The 21,349-nt window shown below is 42.3% G+C and overlaps 1 protein-coding gene across 1 annotated transcript; it reads left to right on the top strand.

Moving 5' to 3' along the window:
- The first annotated feature begins 222 nt into the window (after nucleotides 1–222).
- On the top strand, nucleotides 223–20,716 carry KCNS3 (potassium voltage-gated channel modifier subfamily S member 3). Its single transcript, XM_066545849.1, has 2 exons — nucleotides 223–267; nucleotides 18,924–20,716. The coding sequence occupies exon 2, from the start codon at nucleotides 18,973–18,975 to the stop codon at nucleotides 20,452–20,454; it is 1,482 nt and encodes a 493-aa protein (XP_066401946.1). The 5' UTR covers nucleotides 223–267; nucleotides 18,924–18,972; the 3' UTR covers nucleotides 20,455–20,716.
- Nucleotides 20,717–21,349: the final 633 nt, after the last annotated feature.

Genomic DNA, 21,349 nt, shown 5'->3' with positions numbered 1-21,349 from the left:
CCCCGGAGGCGACGCGGCACCGCTCGGGCGCGGTGCGGAACCACGGGGAGCGGAGCGGGGCCCCCGAGGGCTCTGCGGGACCCCGTGGCCGCAGGCAGCGCCCGGCCCGCTGCGCGCCGCGACGGGAGCGGGGACGGGGGATGCCCGGGGCCGGGGAGGGGACTCGGCTGAGCCCGCCTGCCGCCGCCGGTGTTCCCCTCCCACCTCGGGCGGCCCCGCGGAGCTGGCGGAGCGCGGCGGGGCGGCCGGCGGCGGCCGCGGCTCCAGGTAGGCAGCGCTGCCCCGGGGAGCGGCTGCGGCTCGGAGGGGACAGCGCGGAGTCCGGCGCGGTGTCTTCTCCTTGCGTTTCGCGGGGCAAACAGTCGGGGGAGAAGGAGGAGGAGGAGGAGGAGGAGGAGGAGGAAGAGGGGTGCACAGGAAGCCACCTGGGAAGGGGGAGCCTCGGCGCGTTGGCTGCCCCGGCGAAGTCTTGCCCTGTACCATCCTGCTCGGGACGTGCAGCCCCTCCGCGGGGAGGCGGCTCCGGAGCAGGGCGCGGGCACCGCTCTGGCCCTCGGAGCGGACGCGTCCTGCCGAGGTCTCCGCGGCTGCTTTGTAATGGCCTGTACGGGAGAGGATCAGTAGCGATGCTTCTGAGTCCTTTCGCATGGCACAGCTCTGCCTTGTCTTTTAGAAACTCGTTTAGGTTAAAAAGTAAACTAGATTTAAGCAGCTGTGAATGGCTACAGTAGCCTCTGTGGGTAAGGAAAGGTGGAAGAAGTTTGTTAACTGTGCACGTCCTGTTTAAAGTAGACTTCACTAAGTTTGGGATAGTTAACGAGATTTTAGAACTAAGTGGACTTTGAAGGAACTTTCTCTTTTTATGAATGACTTTTTAAACGTTCATGTGTAGGACAGTGAAAATTCTCTCTGCTTATTTTTGGATTCTCTGGATTTTCTTGCCTGCGAGATCGCTGTGTACCATTTTTCATTTTCCTAATGCAAAGCATAGCTGCTGGTTATTCTGGGAGCTGAACTCAGTGTGTCTGCTAGGCAAGGTAGACCTCAAGATCTGAGCAGCGGCAGTGTATTGATTCCATTAGCGGAATTTACAGATCTGCCGACAGATTCCTTTTAACACAGTCACTTTCCCAGAATTAAAGTTCTCCTCCGACTGCCTGTCACCGGTCTAGGCCAATAGATGGCATAAGGCACTCAAGCTACCATCCTGAGGGGACAGAGGGAGCAGGCATGCCTTTTGTAGGGAGCCAGGAGTTTCAGAGGGGATGTATGAGTCAAGTTCTGGGTGTCTAACTTGGGATACCTGGGGCAGATCTCATTTTCAGAGACATGAGACATGTCCTGGACCACTCATTCTTACTTTCCTCAAGTCAAAATTGCAGCCTTTCCCAAAATATTTCTCTCCTCTAATCAGTTCGGATTAAATAATGTACAGTTTTGGTAGGAATTGATCTGAGTTCATCCTAAGCCATGAAGTAGAGGTGGCTTTTCAACTTTGCAATATGTATTTAATATCTGCTGCTGCGCTGCCCATAGCAGCAGTGTTGAAACCAGTAGTCATTTGGGGGAATGAAAGACAATTACATGGCTTGTAATGAAGAAACTTTTTCGTTTCTGTATCTAAATTTCTGCTGAGATAGTAGTGTGGGTAGACAAAAATGATTTTATGTTCTGAAATTGTGTAAATTATTTAAATACAGGTAGGTAGCTAAATGATGAAAGAAGTTTAATTGACAGTAGTCATACCTAGCTTTTACAAGGGTGCTTCTTAGCTGCAGATTTCAGAACAGTTTTCTTTAAAAAGAGGCATAATATAATTAGATTTTCATTTCAATTTCAGGAATTAAAGTATGGGGAAGGTTCAGAAATAATATCAGATTTCCTAAATCATGGTTCTTTACTTGTCTGTTAGATCTGCTTTATACTGTCTGGACAGATTTAAGAGAGTCTTGGAACTAAAAAAAGAGTAAATCTATATGTATTCATAGCAGAGGACATTAAAGCTCATTTTGAGAGACCTTCTTCCTTGTCTATAAATGTCTGCGTCTTGTTACCTGTCTCAGCACTAAGGCAACCCACAGAAGTTGTAGCAGCCTTTCAACTTCCTATTTGTGAGTGTGGGCAAAAGAAAATCAATAATCAGCTTTCAGCTGAGCTGATACAAACTGCAGTGTGACCCCTAGAATTGTTCCTGGGACAGGTGAGGTCAGATGTTTTACTAGAACGTCCTTTGCAGAAACAGAGAGGTCCTGAAGGAGGAGCAGTTCTTTGCTCACCCTCTCTAGGACTTAGCAACTTTCCCAGGGCAAGAAGAATAAAACCACCTTAAACTCAAAATATGATAAATGGGTGTTTGGCCACCAGTATCACCTTAGCTGTGCAATTACAGCCACAGGCAGGATAAAATCAACTACTCACACTCAGTGCCAAGACCATTCATCCTCAGTGCAGAACAAGGTTCTGCAGTGACTGAGGCAGCTGCAGAGGCACCTTAAACCTGCCTGAGGAGTGAGGCAGCTGAGCTTTCTGCACTCAGCACTGGTGCCTCTGCCAGAGGTGAGCTTTTTGTTCTGGCTGGGCTCTGGCTAGGCTGGTGTGGGACTCGTGTCCTGCTGTGTCCTACTGTATCCTGCCTCGTTGCTGGGATGGTTCCAGAGACTGCTGCCACCGCTGCTGTGGCTGCCTGTGTTGGCATCCCTGTCCTGCCAGCTGGGCAGGCTGAGCCTGCACCTCTCAGGTGAAATAAGGGCTGCTTAACAGGGAGGGCGTGTGACAGGCAGGGTCGGGTGTGAATTTGTCAGAGCAGTCTGTATCCTGTTAGACAATGTCTGTATGAGCCGCCTGACCTTCAGCTTGGTTACTTGAAAAGAAGGTCGAGACCATGCTTTTGGTCTTACCTCCTGGAGTCCCTGTCTAAGCCCATTTGTTTGCAGCATGTCTCCTGTCCAAAGACTCTTGATTTAAGGAATTTGTTTACTTCCTATTGGGGCACATCTATTAAAAAGATCTGCCCAAGGCTAATGACTAGAAACAAGGCTCAAGTCTCTAAACTCACATCAATATCTGCCTTGCAAATTTTCAGTTGTGGGACATCTGCCAAGGACACATAATAAAACAGAGATCATGAATAAATAAAATGTACTCCACTAATCTGTGGATATTTTCTTTTTATCTTGCCTTTGCCCCATCCCTTTGTTTTTATTTCTTGTTCTTCATCTATTTTTTTATTTCTGTTACGCCTTGCCTTTTAATTTATGGCATCATCTTATTTTCTTCCTGTCTTGCCTCTTCACTTTCTGAGGGGGAAGGCATCCCAAGGAAACCAGGCAGGATGCTGTCATTGCCATTGCCTGGTTCTGTATGGAAGACCAAATCCTCAGCTGACAGAAACTGTCCTTGACCTGTTCCAGACAATGGTTCTGCACCAGTAAATGCTAGAGGATCGTCTGCTTCAATATGCTACCTCAGTATGTTGCTCCATTCTTTACCATTTTTTTCTTTTTTATACCTCATTTCCTTCTGATCCTTTTCATTTTCCCATATTTTACTGATGCTTCTTTCCTTATTACTGTACTTTCCATTTTATGTGCATGTGTTCTGCTTGTCTTGTCTCATTCGTATTGTACCTGACATCCTAACAGCAGTGTGTTAAACTGCTGTCATCTGTCATTTGTGGATAACTGGCTCGTTTTTCTTGCAAGGGTGTTCTGCATGTGATACTTGCTTGTAATGGTTTTCTTTTGTTTTTTCATTCTATTTTAAAGGAGATGACTTCTAGAATATTTATCTCTATTGCAGAGGAAGATTATGTTGACTGTGTTGGTCCTTAGTTTCTGAGGGAGCTCATTCCACAGTAATTTTCAAGAGACATCTGTCTTCTGGCAAGATGAACTTTATGATTTGTATTAGAAGGTCCCATTTTGGTCACTGTTGTTCTGCTTACTTTGCTGCACATTTGGGGCCATTTGCTGTGTTACAGGTAAAGCCTGAGACCTTGATTTTCATGCATTGTTCAGCAAGGAGCTCAGGTAAGGCTGGAGTAAACATATTGGTCTCTGTGTGCTGGTTATGGTGATATAAAGGTGTGGAAGGGTTCACTCATTTTGCCCTCTCTAAATTGTTTATGTCACTCCTGTCTGTCTGCTGGGTATTCCTGATGTCCCTAGTCATAGCATGAATTTCTGTTCTCCTTTCTTTTGCCCACAAACTCTCCATCTCATATTCTTGCCCTTCACACTAAGGTGTCTTACCCATTTTGCCTCCCCATCTCTGACAGGTGAGTGGGGACTGAGGTGAGGGGTCTTGGTGCACCAGCTCTCATAGCTGATGAGGAATTTCTGGGAGGGGCCTCCAGGAGAGGCCACTGCCGCTCAGCCCTTCAGACTCCCTTTTGTTCAGAGCAGCCACCTGCCCTGGCTGCAGACATCAGCCTGACTTTGGTTTGCTCAGTGTCTGTTGCCATCTCCTCCAGGCAGGTTTATGTCTTAAAGGTTCATCTTGGACAGGTGGAGCGGTGGTCAGTGGAAAGTAAAACGCCCAGGCTAGATCAGAGTCCAGCCAACCTCCAGCCAGTAAGGCACTTCCCCAACACGAAGTCAGGGCCCGGTGCCTAGTGATGACAGGCTTATGGACGTGTGGCCGCAGTAGAGAGCTCCGAAGTCGCAGGATGAAATGAAGACGCGACTCTCAGTCTCTTCAGGGAGGGTGGTTTTATTGGTAGGGAAAAACGTGGAGAAGGAGCTGAGAGCCCCGAGGCAGGAAAGCCCCGGGTTTTAAAGGGGGGGGGGGCGGGGGGGGGGGGTGAAAGATAGCAAATCAGAGAAGGATACACTAAGGATTGGCATAATCGGAGAACCAATCAAACACAGTTGTGGGAGGGACCCTGGCCCCTAACCCAATCACCTGACACCCTGGCCCGAACTTTCTAGAAAAAGAGGCAGGGGTGTCGAGTGACAGGCAGGCAGCCAGGGGTGGGGAACAAGAAAGATACATTTAGTAACCAAGACAACTGGGGAGGGGTTTGGGGATTGACACAAACTGGTAACAGGGCAGGACCTTTTGAGAGAACAATGGGGGGAAAACTGAACGAACATAAAACACACCACAACAGACAGGCAGAGCTGCTGAACTGTGAATCCAGAATCAATCCACAGGCAGACAGTGGCAGATGGGCAGCCTGGCACCATCCTTGTCGGGATCTCTCTCTGGTCAGAGTGACCCCAAGAAAAGTTAGAAAGTCTCTTTTCCCAGCCCTGCGCTTCAAGAAAGAGTCAGGGCTCTTAATTTCTCGGCCTCAAGGTTGTTTATTGTATCTTATCCATAAAATTCTTTCTCCTGCCCTGCCAAGGTCAGCTCAGCAAGACAGTCCAAGGCACACTGCCTGCCCCCAGGGCAGTGTTATGTCTTTATACTAAAAACTACGTGTACAGTATTTACAATTACTTCCCAATACCTATCACCTGTGTTAGACAGTGAGCTTCTACTCTAAACCAATCTAAAAGCGCCAACATCACAGCAGAAGATGGAGGCCAAGAAGAAGAAGGAGAAAGGCTGGACCCACTCAGATTCCTCCTTCTTGCCCCCCTGAATCCCCATTCTAAAAACCCCAAAATCTACTTTTTCACCTTGTGATAAATTCACTATCATTCTACTTAATTTGTCACGGCTTGCAGATCTTCATCTAAGGTTGCTAACTTGCTCCACAGGTCATAATCAAAACCACAGGCATTTTGGGCCCTGTGCCAGGGTCTCTGAGCCCCCTGGCAGGGGTCTTGGCTGCTCAGGACAGCCAGAGGGATGTCCTGGGTTCTGACACATCCTCACCTGTGCCAGCAGCAGCAAGAGATGCAGTTGTCCCTTCTTGTCCTGTGAAGTGTTGCGCTGTGTGAGTTCTCTGGAGGTGCCTCTATGCAGCTGGAGCTGTGTATGCTCTGAACAGGGTAAAGGCTAAGAAATTAACTTCTCTCTTTTCCATTTTTTAAAATTTTTTTGGTCTTACCAGCCTGTCAGTAAAAACCAGCAAAGGCCACATGGACAAAATAGAGTGTGGATGGTTTAAGGAGGACAGGTTATTTATGATCTGAGGCAGAATTTTGCTTCCTCCTTTTTCTTCCTTTTTTACATTTTTCTCCTTTGTTCATCAGCTTGGACAAGCAGTTTAGATGCCAACTGGTGTCTTAAAAACTGGTTGATTCTTCCACATGTTTAGTCATTCTAGCTCAGTGCTACTCTAATGACAGGCTCAGAGCTCAGCTTGGGCAGAGGATTGCTTGTCTTCTCCTCAAAGCAATGGCAGTCTTCATGGACTTGGGAATGTTGAAGTAGAACATGTTGACCTGCTACATGACATCGAGAAGGTCACATCTCAAGTCTCAGGTTCAGCTTCCAAAGCATGGAGCCCAAGGCATCTGCCTCACAGCTCTTAATAAAAGCGTTATGAGATTTATGGACAAAAACTGTCTCGTACATCAATCTTGTAAAACTTTATATGGGGCACAAAATTGCCAATACTAAGTTTCATATTTCTCTGGTTTTTTGTTGTTTGAGCCTAACAAATTGACTGTTGGTGTTCATGTAAGTACAGGCAGGTTACCTGTGGGAGGCAGATAATCAACTCAGGAAAAATCTATAACAACTTTGGTTTGCATGGAGGAGTTACAACACAGCCTGGGTAGTTTCATAAAAATTGGAAGCACTTCTGATTGCTCTGCCATGCTCCTTGCTTCTCTTCTACCTCCTCTCCTTCAGCAGACAGGAGCTGTTGCTGCTTCCTGTGGTGTTAACTTCTGTGGAGGCTTCAGCTCTAAAACCTTTTTGGTACCATGGTGGTATGTGTTACAGGGAGCAAGGGGCTTCTTACTCCTGGCCTCAGTGAGAGAAGAATCACCCTCATAGTTTGTGAGATGCAATTATAAATCTACAATATTAATTTTGTGGACAATTGTTGTCAATCAGTATGTTTAAAACAGGGGTGGTGGAAGACTCGGCATGTCCCAAAGAAGACTCCTTTTTATTGAAGGCTTTATCTTGTATATATATAAAATTCTTCAGTTATTTCAATCAGTTACTGCTGATTTAATTAGGTTACCATTCCAAAGCTGCTTGGTAATTTTATGAACTCCATTTATTGCCTGTTGAGAGAAGAGCAAATAGAGCCATAAGTTAGGTTTTCATTTTGAAAACAGCTCACTCATTACTGCAGCACAAATGTAAATCAGTCCTCCATGGTTTAGCTGTAGCTAGTGACAAGCATTGAATGATGGTTTCAGCATGACATTTTAGGGGCAGACACCTTTTCCCTTGAATAAGCTGCTGAAAATGATGCTGCCTTGTGTATTCTTCTTAAGCTAAGAAGATCTGTGTGTCTTCCTGTCCAGTGCAATGTTTGCTCTGAAAAGGCAGCCAGTATAGATCAATACTGCTCTTTTAATTCACCCATGAAATTGGTAAAAGCTTGAGCTGGACAAGGGGGATAGAATGAGTTCTTGGTGGTATTTTAGCTCAGTGCTATTAGTCTGGAAACAGTAATGGTGTTTATGTTGTCATTGTAAGCTGTTCTTTTCAGGGAGTCATGATTTTGTTTTACAGTTTGCTGGATGTTAGGCCAGGCAGAGAGAAGTTTTTCCTACTTACTTTGATTAATTTGTTATGATGACAGAAAAGAACAAAACAAAGGGAAAATTAGCTCATAGCATGTTTGGTGGTCAAATAAGAGTTATTGTGGATTCACATTGAAACCTGTGAATCTTGAAAGTGAGAAAAGCTTAATCTGCAAGCACTTGCTGCTCGGCCAAGTGCTTGTTCCTGGCTCTCTGGGATGCTCCATCCATTTCCTGACCATGAAGCCAGTGTTTCCTGAGGTCTTCTGTAGCTGCTAGAGGCAGGGGATGTGTTTCAGTCTTTTTAGGCTATCACTTATCCTTGGAGCTCAGCAAAAGCCCTGGTTTGAGGCAGTACTCCAACTTGTAAGAAGTCCAATGTGACTTGAAAAGTTTCCTTTTGCGTGTGTGTATTTAACTCTATCTGAAAACTGTGGACCAAGTCTCTGGAAAATTTGGGCTGAGTCTCAACTGACACCTCTAAAAGCTCCTGGCCCTGAGGCTTGGGTCTTAGGCAATCAGACATGTTCTCTTAGATAAGTATTACTGATTTCAGAAGATATCAAGGGTTTATTTATTCAGATACTAAGTCTGAGGGCTGTGGTAAAACTGCCTCACAAATGAAATGAGAGGCAGAAGTTGTTATTTTTCTCTCCAGAGTTTTACTGAGCACTTATTGAAGTACCTCATTCAAAAGTAGACAGAAAGAAAAAAGTATAATTTCAACTATCTTATTTTTCTTCTAGAGAGCTTTAGTTTCACATTGCCCTTAAGGCCAAACAAGTTTTTGCTTACAGTGATGTTCAGTGGTGCTTTGCTTCCAGCAGCAGCTTGTAAAGGGAAACTACCAACAACTCCCAAATCTGTTTTGCTCTTAGTTTCTTCTAATGCACTGCATATGCTTAATGAACTCTAATTCTTTTTTGGAAGACGTGTAGTTAGGATCTCAGATCTTCCTTTGGACCTCTTGGTGTGTGGTGTCTTCAAAATCCTGGGGGCTTGTTGTGGGAGTTTATGAATCTATCTAGCTGAAGTTTAGCCCAGGCAAAAACCTAAGAAATCCCTTATCCTGTTAAAGTCTTCCACAAAACATCTGCTAATTTTGTGGGATTAGGATTTATGCAGCCACACACTTCATTTTTCCCTCTCTGAACATTTGTGTGGGTCATTTTAAAAGTTAGAAAAATATATTTGTAAAAAAAAGTTGGGAGAAGTAAGGAGAGAAAGGGCTGGATTGTGACTTCTGAAATTTCTCCTAATCTGGCTGGGCTTTATGTCTGTTCCAAACTTTCTGCCATTGGAAGACAATAGCAAAAATGGCACCAGAGTAATTTTATAAGGTCTGCCTTTGAGTTGATTAAATGGCTGTATTGTTAAGGGCTGTGCAAACACATGTACTAGCCAGAATCCAGCCCACGCATGCAGCACCCCCAGTACCTTACAAATTGTGCCAATGTGTGATATCACTTTGCATATGTAAATCCAGGTGATGGTGTCTACTCAGCACTTCCTAAAAAAATAATGGGTAATAATGCTGACAAGTGCTGAAATGAATTGCACTAGTTAGGACTGACATTTATTTTGCAAAAAAAACTTACTTGCTGGCTGTTCCTTTTTGTGTGCAATGACAATGCCTCAGCTTCTGTGAATATTCAATTGAACAGTGGTGCAGTGATGCAATTCTGTGTCTTAGCCTGTCACGTCCTCACTTCACACATTTTCTGGCAAATGTCCTTTCTTGCTGAATGCTTTGTGGGCACAGCCTGGTTGAAACAAACAGGGAGAACACCTTTGTTTTTTAAGGACTGAGATGACCAATAATACACTGGTTGACTGATGGGATGCTGTTAAAAGGGCTTTCAGCATCCTGGAGAAGCTCCATCTGGGATGAAGTAGCCCCATGCAGCAGTTTGGGGGTGGCTGAATGGAAAGCAGCTCTCAGAGAAGGACATAGGCATTGGGGTAGGCAGCATGCAGAACTCAAGTGAGCACTGTGCCCTCACAGTGAGGGCCAGATGCCTCCTGGGCTTTGTCAGCAAGGCTGTAGCCAGCAGGTCCACAGAAGGAGTCACTGAACCCAGACTGGAGCAGGAGAATGTCTAACTAGGCTTTAGGAGAAATATTTTCCCCATAAGAGGGGTCCGGCTGGACTAGGTTACCAGAGACTTTGGGAAATTTTGGAGATGTTAAAAAAAACAATTGGCCCTAAACAGCCTTCTTTCACTGAACCAGCTTTGACACTGGGTGGGAAAGATGACCTCCAAAGGATCTTTTCACCACAAATTAGTTTGTTATGTTACCTGGAAAGTCAAGAGGAGTGGTGTAACCAAACGATGTCCAGTGTAGGAGCAGTGAGCAAGTACCAAAATCTGAGTGCTCGAAGAAATGGAGGCTTCTGGAGGCCTCACTGTGGGTAAGGTTTGCAGTGTGGCTCTGAACCCTATGTCCCTTGCAGATATTTTTTCCAGCTGCCTCCACGTATCCTTCCTTAGCCTGTGGCCTCAAGTCACTCATGCTAGCACATTGTAAAACTTACTTGGATGCTTTGAAAATGAATGTTGGATCACAGCAGGCTGCAGAACTTATATGTAAGTGAGATTTGGAGCTCTGCTTCAGAGTTTTCTAGGGTCAAGAGAATTTATATTGAACAGTACTGACTCCTTTAGTGAGATTAACATGCTGCAAACACAAGTGTTTTTACAGATTTTTCAGTTGAAGGTTTCAGTCAGAATATTCACAATAACAATTGCTTGTGTTCTTGTTGCCCAAGAGACTCTGAATATCTTGGAGAACTTCACTGTGGTCAAGAAAACCTTTGTTTATCTCTGAAATTAATAGAATTTTTTCAAAACATAAAAAATAAATATAATGTAACTTTATCTACTTAGGCTGACAAGTAAATATATAGCAAAGAAGTAAATTACTTGTTGTGGAGAATTTGTAGATAGTCTGTTTCTGCTGTCCATCCTCAGTGACTCCATCCCATTCCAAATCTACTGGACATATACACATCCATGGGCCTGGACTGCAGCACAGTGTGCTTAAATAGATGTTAGGAAAATAATTTTGGGAGAACAAGGGCATTCAAGCACTGGACCAGATTCCAAAACCTCCCTGGAGAGGCTTTATCATGGGACATGAAATAAACATCTGCCAAAATTGATCTAGAAGTAGCTGATCCTGCCTTGAGGAGGGGGAGAAGCTGAATTATATTACTCTTCAAGGTCCATTCTAAGCCTGTTTTCTGTATTCAGTGGTATGTTACTAATGTAAGCATCTTATTTCTAAATAAATTAAAAAGGCTCCAACAAATGGGCTGAGGTACACCAAGAACAGTTTTGCAGTGAGATAATTTTTTTGTTCAAGCAGCTTATCCCAAAGCCAGGACTTTGCAGAATAAAGGTATAATGGATTCAAAAGTTGTGTAGCCAGGTGAGTGCTCTGCAGCTGAATTGCCCTTTTAGCTCTGCTGCTCCTGTGGCTGCTGCTAGTGGAGGTGTTGTGATAGCACAGACAGGACTGGTTTCAGGTCTCCTTACAGTTTTTACGGCTGTAATGTGTTGCAACATAATCCTGCTGTTTATGTTATTGTCTCTTCTCAGTTTAAGGAGAAGTCCTACTTTATGTGGTGCATAGATTTTAGATTGTTCAGAACAACTTTTTCACCCAGGGAAATTGACTGTTGTGATTGGATTTGTGTCCTTTAAAAATATTACCTTGCTTCCAAAAATAAAGTTAATTAAAAAAAAAGTAAAGAAATTAGGAGTGGGAAGAGATAATCTAGGAGCAGAAATGATCAACAGCTCTGCCATCTGTACTAGGAATAAGAGGACAGGTCCTCAGACTCCAAAGTGAGAAATCAGAAAATGGAGGATGGACAAACAAATAGAAGATTTTGAGTATCAGATCAGTCTTCTTGGCAGTGAGCTAAATCTTAATTTTAACACTCTGTATGCCTTTCACAAGAGATAAGAGTATTCTGAATTGCACCAAGGTCAGCATTTCTTTCCTAAACATGGAAGAGTTATGGCTCTATGTGGGTATAATTTGCCACTGTGCTTGTGAACCATTAACACCCTCCTTAAAATCTCAGGAAAGCCCTCAGTGGTTCATGGACCTGTGTATTGGAGAAAATACATCATGTCTAATTGTTCATCCCTTTATGTTGGGCCTGGAGGAGTTGTGGTGGGATAGATGGGGCAGTTTCTCACCTCTGCAGTCATAGCCCCTCGATACAGCCATGGATATTGAAACTGCACTGTAATTACAGGAATGGTATTTAGATTTTCTGTGATAGATTAATATTGTTGGTTTTGTTGGTTTTTATTAGCTGAACTGTCAGAAGGCAGCTCTAGGCCCACATGTCTCAGTGTGCCAGTACCTGGAGTGGTGTGTGATAGCTTTTGGGGAGACTGTGAAGGAGGTAATGAAGTGAGAGGGATGTGGGCTTGTTTGTGGGCAGCTGATCTTCTGTGTGACTTCAGGGACACTGCTCTCTGTGTCTCGGTATCTGCGTTATTTTCCTCGCTTAGGTAGGTAACCTTTCAAAATCAAACAACATTTATAAGTGAATTACAGTTTCATCGAGGATCTTCTTAGATTCTAGACTAATCAATGATGGAGAATGCAGAACTATTTTTAAGAAGTATATTGAAGTATATTTTTAAGAAGTATATTTTTATTCTGCATCATTTTTTCCTATATGGAAGTGTTTGACTTTGGGATCATGTATCAAATATTTTTGACAACTAGTGGTACCACAAATTACCCCAGTAAGTGTAACAATAGGAGTTTATGTTCATTGTGATCACTGGAGGAGTACTTGAATGGAAGAAAATGGAGAACTCCATGGAAAATGGGGTACAAAAAATAATTTGGGGAAGGGATCCATAGAAATTGTGCTCATTACAGAGGTACCTAGACCTACAAGTTGCAATGTCCACTTCAGATAGTACTTTGTGTTTTGAAGCTGTGCTCTTGATGGGTGCCATTAGTATGACCTGTCAAACAAGATTATTGCCAAAATAACCTGGAGAGAAACAATTTATTGTACCATCAACCACAGCAGTGATGACCTGCTTGTAACAATGCCTTTGGTGTCTTCTCAAATATTTCTGTGAACTTCAGCCCTTGGGATGATAGAACACAAGGAAGAGCTTAGTGTGGTCAGCTGTCTGTGTGGGCTGGCTGTGGAACAGGTTTGGGAACTGCAGCATTCTAACTGTGCTTCAGTGTAGGGATTTGCAGGTTGGTTTTCAAGCCAGCACATTTTAATCTGTCACTTCCACTTAGTTGTGGATAATGATCTTTTAATTTATATGAACATAATATAAATTGCAGAGCCTTTGGGAATGTTGCAAGGTGCAAGCCTTGTTAACTCTCATAATGTGTATCTCCAGAGCCTTTTCAAGTCAGAGAATAACTTTAATTTTTTTTTTTTTTTACTTTAATCATTTTACAAGGTGACATTCTAATAACTGGGTGGTATTAGGTGTTGCTACTTGTTCTTTATGTATATGAGAAAGGAGTTCAGATCACATACTGCATTCCCAAGAAGCTTCTGTCATGTGCAGGCTACAGCTGGTGTGTTTTGCCTTGCCCCTTTCTCATATCCAACCCTTGGCATATCCTCTGTTCTTACCAGCATCCTCATAGTGGAAATAGCAGAATTTCACTTTGGGAGGTTTCATTTTACGTTGTATTGGTCCCATGGAAGTTACACCCCTTCACTACTCCATGTTACACCATGGCACTACTCATGTAGGCTGCTTACCTAGTCATGGCAGAGAGGGACCCCATCTCTGGTGACTCACCCCCAAAAACCTGTGCCTGGCTGAGTGGTGGGAACCATGGGCTGGAGATGCTTCTTCTATTCTTGCTTGTGTTCTTTTACTCTCAGTTGTAACAGCTTCATTTCTTCCTTATCGGTCTTTTGGAGGAGGTGATTTTTTTTTTTAACTCCCTATATTTGAGGACCGTTTTTTTGACAGGTATGAACATTTAAATAAAATGGTATGAATGTTTAAATAATTTTACATTTGAATGTCAGTAGTGCTTCTAACAGCTATAGTTGTTACATAATGATCACATGATGATCATCTCTTTCTGATCTTCATTGTATTGCAAAGTTGCACAAACATTTGTCACACACTCAGTGTCTGAAACAGCCTGGTGACAGTAGAATTGTACTGGGGTGACCATAGCCAAATAGGCTTACATGGGAGTAGCATCAGAACAAAATTCAACTCAAACTTTATTTACCTGACGTCTTCTGGGAGGTTGTACTGAATCAATTTTAAAAGAAAGGTAGTTGCATGATTTTATTATTTTCATGGCATTTTAATGCAATATTCTGGTAAAGGATGACACTGCCAGTGGAATACAAAAAAATAAATTACAGCTGAGAAAATAATTTAGCTGATTAATTTATCCTCTTTGCCTCACAGAGTGTCCATAACCACAGAGTGGTTTCTTCAGATGGTCTTGCTATTTGTGCTAGATGACTTTTTAAAGTTAACCTCCACCTCCATAGTCTGTGAATGACTTTACAATTAACTGTGTCAAGTATTACAATGAGTTGAATGTTGCAGCTTATATCATAGTGAAAGAGCCTGTGCTTTTTTCCGGAGGCTTTTTTTTCCAGGCTTAATTAAGTGTGCTAAAGCAGTTACTACTGTCCAGCTGACAGACAACAACTTAGGTCATGCTAACTGGATTTCAGTCCCAATCCCTAATTGTGATTGATCAAGTAAATTTTACATGCATTTAAATGTTTTTCTCTGCTCAGTGAGTCAGAAAATGTAGACAGTACTTCTAGTTGGTGCATTAGACAAGTATTTGCCCTATGATGAGTGGATAAATTCAAACACTTAAAAAATCAGTGAAATGTTGATCCTGAGCTGAAGGTTGTTTTGGTTTGTAATCCACAGCATTTTAGAAGTACTTGGTGTCAAAACCTGCACGTGTGTAGCTTGGATGATTGGTAGAAGCTTTCAATTCTTGGGAAATTAGCAGAAGTAACAGCCCAGGTGCTTGTCTGCATCATTAGGAGACAAAATCTGCTTCCTGGGCATGGCTGAGTGTCAAAGTTAAGATTCTTTAGAGGGAATTTACTCACAGTTGAATCTCCTGAGTTTGGAACCCTAAAATGGAAATCTGCCAAGATCATCAGATTCCTTGGGGAAAAAATGTCTTTGAGCTCTGGAAATACTCTGTAGAGTTACCAGGATTTGCATGCCCTTTCAGGTTCACATCAGTGTTACATCCCTTGTGACTTCACTGTGAGCAGGACTAGGCCCTTTAATTAATGTTCCTTCGACTTAGAGGAAACCATGCTAAAATGTGAACTTAATCTTGAGAGGTTTATGGAGTGTAACTGTGCAGGAAGGAGGAGGTGAGGCTAAGACAACATAGCCTTGAAAGAAACTGGTAGAAAATCTGTAGGCATGATCTCTCTTTGAGTATTTTAAGTAGCCAAGCACAACCATTGTAAACCAGTTCAACTTCCTTTCTATTGTGCCTGGATAAACACAGATTAATGCTTGCAAAAGATGAAACTGCCCCAATTTGGAGTTACCAGTGGTACCAAAGTGGTACCATGCTCAAAAAAAATGTTCTGAAGCTTGTGGTGTACGACCTCACAGAGAATGGAGACTTTGTGCAGATACTATGCAAAACATAACTGAGAAAGAGGAACTTTGCTGACAAATAAATGTGTAGTATGGGGATCCATGTGGTCAGTAAAAATCTCTTAGTGGTTTGTTCCAGAGGAGGTTGGAAACCACAGCACTTTGGGATGTGTTACACATCTGTGGCATAGCTGTCTCAAAGGGACTGTATCTGCAAACTGTCTCCGTGACTCCTCTTTTGAGAGCTTTAGGGATTTCACAGCGTGCTAAAAGCCCAGAAATTTGCAACTCCCCTTCCAAGACAATGGGCCTGTGGCCTCACCAACAATGTGTGACTGCAGAAGCACTGGCTAGAGCCCATCTCCAAATTGGACTGGGAAGATCCTGTCATTCTGGTTTTTATTCCAAATTTTGTATCCTTTTCACACAGCTTTCCTAATGACTGGCTTTTATTTAGCCCCGAAGCTTAACATTTGGAACTTCTATTTGTTGGGGTTTTTTTTTCGTTATCTTGGAAAATAATATTCATTCTTCCAGTTACCATCTTTCTTCTGTGTCTTGTTTTTCTATTCTATATGAATTCTTAGCCAGTAGCTCCTTGAAACAGCTGAAGCAATTAAAGCAAACAAGTAACTAACATCTGGTATGTGTTTATTTGCTCTGTTATACTCTCTCCGGGGCAAGAATTGTGTGATTTGGAATGGTTTCCAGTTTATTATGTTATCTATATTTGAAGAAGGTCAGAGAGGTTAATGTTGCCCTTCAAGTTGAGATTTGCAAAGTTCGTGGTAGTTCTATGTTCTTAGGATGTTCATGACACAGGCCTTGGCACTCCAGGAAAATACCATTTCCAGCTGAGCACAGTTTTACCCTTGAGGAAAAAAGTTTCCTGAGTGAGTGAAGGGTTTCCTTGAGTAGAGAGCACGTTGTGCTGAGACAGAAGTTGTCATCTGTGGTCATTGCCCTGTGGCTTGAGTCACTTCTTAAAGTGACACAAATTGTTCTGATTGTTCTGCCAGTTACTATGTCCTGGTCCATGGCTCAGGAGTCAGGGTCTCTGCAAGTAAAAGAAGACATTCTTCAGATGATCAAGCTCCTCTTGACACAGTTATTGTGAATCTTTCCTGTATGTTCTTTCCGTAGTCTAAAAATCATTTCATAGTAGTAACACATTAAGCAGGTTCTAGACCATGGTCTTCCTAAGCAAGTTCCACTTTCTCTCTGTATCTTGCACAAATTATGACTACAGTACCCTCAAAATAAAGCAGTGAAATATTGCCCACTGAATTTATTATACAGAGCAATTTCATGGAGGCACAATTACGAATATAATCTGCATCATCGATATGGTTTTATATTGCAGTCTCAACCAGTGAGTGTACTTCTAGTGTACTAAGAATTTGCTGGGCACTAAGTTCTTGCTTTAGTTATTTCTGAGTAAAACTTGCTTTGTATTTGTCATTATTTGTCATGATCAGAAGTGCCCCCAGACAGGAAGATAATGGCTTTAAGCTGAAGGTGGGTAGATTTAGATTGGGTATTAGGAAGGAGTTCTTTACTGTGAGGTTGGTGAGACACTGGCACAGGTTGCCCAGAGAAGCTGTTGATATTTCATCCTACTTCATCCAGAATTGTTCAGGGTTGGGTTGGATGGACCTCTGAGCAATCTGATCTAGTGGAAGGTGTTCCTGGCCTGTGAGAGGGAATGAGATGATCTTTAAGGTCCCTTCTGACCTTCACCGTTCTATTGGTCTGTGACTCTATGATTTGAGATCTTGCCTGGTTTTTATAGTGCTCACTTACACTGCCAGGGTTCTCATGTTAATGAGTTGCTAGAAGTGGAGATTTTATTGACTAAAATGAATCAATAACTAGAGGTTTCTTGGGTCTGAATATACTTTGACTTCCAGTCACCCCAGTCCAGATTTATGGCTTTTTTTTATTATTTATAGTGCTATAAAACAGAGCTTGGCTCTAGATCATGAGTGAAGTGTGGTGATGTTTATCAGATGAGTCTTGCTGCCCTTCTTCTGTGAGGAGAGATCAATGGTCTTATTTGACCTCTTAATGATTCCTAAAAACTGAAGCCTTGGGAAATGCCTGGAGCAAATGTGCCTTACAACCACTCTATTAGCTAGCAAATGCCTGCCTTCAAACTAAATCTAAAGGTGCAAAATCATTTCTGTGTTGTCATGATTCAATCTCAACTGGCAGTTCAACCCCATGCTCACCCACTCCTGTGGGATGGGGCAGGGAACCAGAGAGGTAAAATGGCAAAACTTGTGGGTTGAGATAAAAAGCGTTTAATAGGTAAAGCAAAAGTGAAGCAAAACAAGGATTCATTGACCCCTTCCCATGGGCAGGCAGGTGTCCAGCCATCCCCAGGAAGGCAGGGCTCCATCCCATTTAATGGTGATCTGGGGAGACAAACACCATCACTCTGAGTGTCAACTCTCTTTCCCTCTTCTTCCCCCAGCTCTACATGCTGAGCATGACACCATAAGATGTCTTCTCTTAGGACAGGAGAATTTTGATACTATCTTGTCACATTTAAAATGAATTGATTTCCATACTAAATTGAAATAAATTAGCTTAGTGTGCATCAATTAGTGTTTAAGTGTCAGAGATCAAAAACATTTGCTCTCCTCATGATCTTAAGTTACATATAATCTGATGGCAAGTGTAAGAACTGCCAGTTTTGGCTTTACAACAGCTTCTCCTTGGAAGGAAAGCAAGAAAGCAGTTCTGTAAAAGTTAACTTACTTACTGGTAACTTTAACTGCCTTTTGAATTTAGTTTTAGCTGAATTTATAGTAAAATACAGAAACATTTAAATGCCCTTCTGTCCATCTGCAGGTGTCCACAGTTAGTTGTTGAGGAAGAATTACTGTGGAAGTTCCATTCTGAAAGCTCCTTTTTACAGAGATGACATTTCCAACTTCTCAGTATTGCTGTAGTGGTTGTAGCTAGGCTGTGGCAGAACAGGAATTGCTTCTGGAACTGACCAAGGTTGTAAGAGTGTTGTGACACTTCAGGTGAGTAGGAAGGCAGATAGAAAAATACCTGAGGGAATGCAGATACCCAAATATGTACTACAGCATTCAGAAGTCAGAAATTGAAAATCTTCAAAAGAAGTTGTGATATGTTTTCAAGAGCACAGAATGCTGATGTGTGGATTACGCTAGAAGTAAATGAACTGTCAGCAAAAGTAGTTGCAGTCCACATTCAAGCAAATAACATTGGAATTAATGGATTATAAATTGCAACATCATACAACTCAGCTGAAACTGTAATTGAGAGAAACCTGCTTGAAAGTTTTATCCTAAATGTTTTGATTGATTGATAAGTTTTGTCTTTAAAGATTTTTGGCATAACTGAAGTACATGGATTTCGTGACTATTAATTTCAGTGTGGTAGTGAAACAGAGACTGATTTGCAGATGAATTTGCAATCTTCCTTTACACTGGTAAAAAGGAGACCTAAACCAGAACCTACTGCTTTCAAACTTGCTAAAGCTGTAAACCAACCTAATTTAAAACTACACATGTGAAATGCTGAATAAGGGTATTCATAAAATTTTTTTTTTTTTTTGTTTGTTTTGTTACAGCATTTCACAGTACCCAGAGATGGAGAAAAGAATGTGTCACAAGAGCAAAACTGAATTAAATGTTCTAACAATATCTTATGTTCTTTTCAGGTTCTATGTAATCTCATTGGGCAGCAGCAGTGGAACTCGTCTGTCCAAAATGGTTTATGGTGAATTTTTCCGCAGACCTGGCAAAGATGCAGAACTTATCAATTTGAATGTGGGTGGCTTTAAGCAATCAGTTGATCAAAGTACCTTGCTCCGATTTCCCCATACCAGACTTGGAAGACTTCTCAAATGCCATTCAGAAGAGGCTATTCTAGAACTGTGTGATGATTATAGTGTGACAGACAAGGAATATTATTTTGACAGGAATCCTTCCTTGTTCCGATATGTTCTGAACTTCTACTATACAGGCAAACTTCACGTCATGGAAGAACTTTGTGTCTTTTCCTTCTGCCAGGAAATAGAGTACTGGGGGATAAATGAGCTGTTTATTGATTCCTGCTGCAGCAATCGGTACCAAGAACGGAAAGAGGAAGGTCCTGAAAAAGATTGGGATCAGAAGAGCAATGACAGTATGGACTCCTCCAATGAAGAGTCATCCATATTTGACAAAGAGCTAGAAAAGTTTGATAATCTTTGTTTTGGTGAAATAAGAAAGAAGATCTGGGTCAGGATGGAAAATCCTGCATACTGCTTGTCTGCCAAGATAATTGCCGTGTCATCCCTGAGTGTTGTTCTGGCATCAATTGTGGCCATGTGCGTTCATAGCATGCCAGAATTTCAAAGGCTGGATGCCAATGACAGGGAGATTGGAGACCCTGTGCTGGAAGCTGTGGAGATTACATGCATCATCTGGTTTACTGCTGAGCTAGTGATCCGGCTCTTCACTGCTCCAAGTCAGAAGAAGTTCTGGAAGAAACCACTGAACATCATTGATTTTGTCTCTATTATCCCATTTTATGCCACACTGGCTGTGGACACGAAGGAAGAAGAGAGTGAAGATATTGAGAACATGGGGAAGGTGGTTCAGATCCTGCGGTTAATGAGGATATTTCGCATCCTGAAACTGGCCAGGCACTCTGTAGGACTGCGGTCTTTGGGTGCCACTCTGAGACACAGCTACCAAGAAGTTGGACTTCTGCTTTTGTTTCTGTCAGTTGGGATTTCTATTTTTTCAGTGCTTGTCTACTCAGTGGAGAAGGATGATGACTCATCAGAACTGCAGAGCATCCCTATTTGCTGGTGGTGGGCAACCATCAGCATGACCACTGTTGGTTATGGGGACACTTACCCGGTCACACTTGCTGGAAAGCTGCTCGGCACCCTCTGCATTATCTGTGGGATTCTGGTGGTAGCACTTCCAATCACCATTATTTTCAATAAGTTTTCTAAGTACTACCAAAAGCAAAAAGCTATTGATAGAGACCAGTGCAACAATGATCGCAAAGAGAAAAGCAATGACCTACCCTATTTTAACATTAGGGATATTTATGCAAAAAAGATGCACTCCTTCATTTCTAGCCTTTCTTCAGTAGGAATTGTAGTCAGTGACCAAGAGTCAACAGATGCCTCCAGTATCCAAGATATGGAGGATGTTTATAACACAGTATCTTTAGAGAATGGTACAGGAAAATGAGTGGAATCACGTTTGCTTCTCTTTATTTCTCTTCTGGTTCTTGGTAAATGTGGACTGACAAACTTCAGTTAATTCATTAAGAGCAGTTGATTCTCAGGGTACTTAACTCTCAGCCATATTTGGACATTCTTTGCTCTGAGGATGCCATAAAAGCTTCATTGTTTATATGAGGTTTTAAAATATGCCTCATATAGTGGTTTAGTTTTTACACAACTAGTGTTATGCATTTTGGGGACAAAAAGCTAGGAAAAAAGTTTTACATGTGAGATAAGTGGTTTTTTTTTTTGTTTTTGTTTTGTGGGTATTGTTGTTTGATTTGTTCATTGTTTTTTTCCCCTGCAGCAGTCTCATATCTTGCACAGAATTTGCTTTTATAATTTGCTTCTCTTCAGGTAGAGATGTATTAAAAGCGTGTAAGAACTATTGCACAAGTTAGTAAAGTTTTCACCTGCAAATACATTAGATAAATGAAGGAATTGTGTACATGTAAAACTGTGTTCACTAACAAACTTGTGTAATTTTAGAGTTGGGAACCCATTTCCTAAGTTGGGGCAGAAAATATATTGGTACATATTGTTTTTACTCCATGGAAGCATAATATTTATTAATTTCTTTCCAAAAGCACAATACATTTTTAGTTTGTTAAAATAAATTATTCCCATTGTGCTTGTATTTTTCCTAGGTGTTAAAATAAATTATTCCCATTGTGCTTGTATTTTTCCTAGGATCCAGACATGGCCAAGCTCTATCAGGTCCTAAAGGTTTTTAGTCATAAGTCCCAGGATGAAGTGTGAGCAGGATAGGAGCTTTTTGTTCCATTTAGCCACCTCTCCTGCTGGTGTGACCCTGAGCAATTCTGGTGCCTGGAGGGGATCCTGCTGTGGTTAAGGCCACC

The sequence above is a fragment of the Molothrus aeneus genome, chromosome 3, assembly GCF_037042795.1.
Source record: "Molothrus aeneus isolate 106 chromosome 3, BPBGC_Maene_1.0, whole genome shotgun sequence".
Classification (NCBI taxonomy): Eukaryota; Metazoa; Chordata; class Aves; order Passeriformes; family Icteridae; genus Molothrus; species Molothrus aeneus.
The sequence above is the reverse complement of the archived record's forward strand: the minus strand, read 5'-3'. Positions and strand labels throughout refer to the sequence as shown.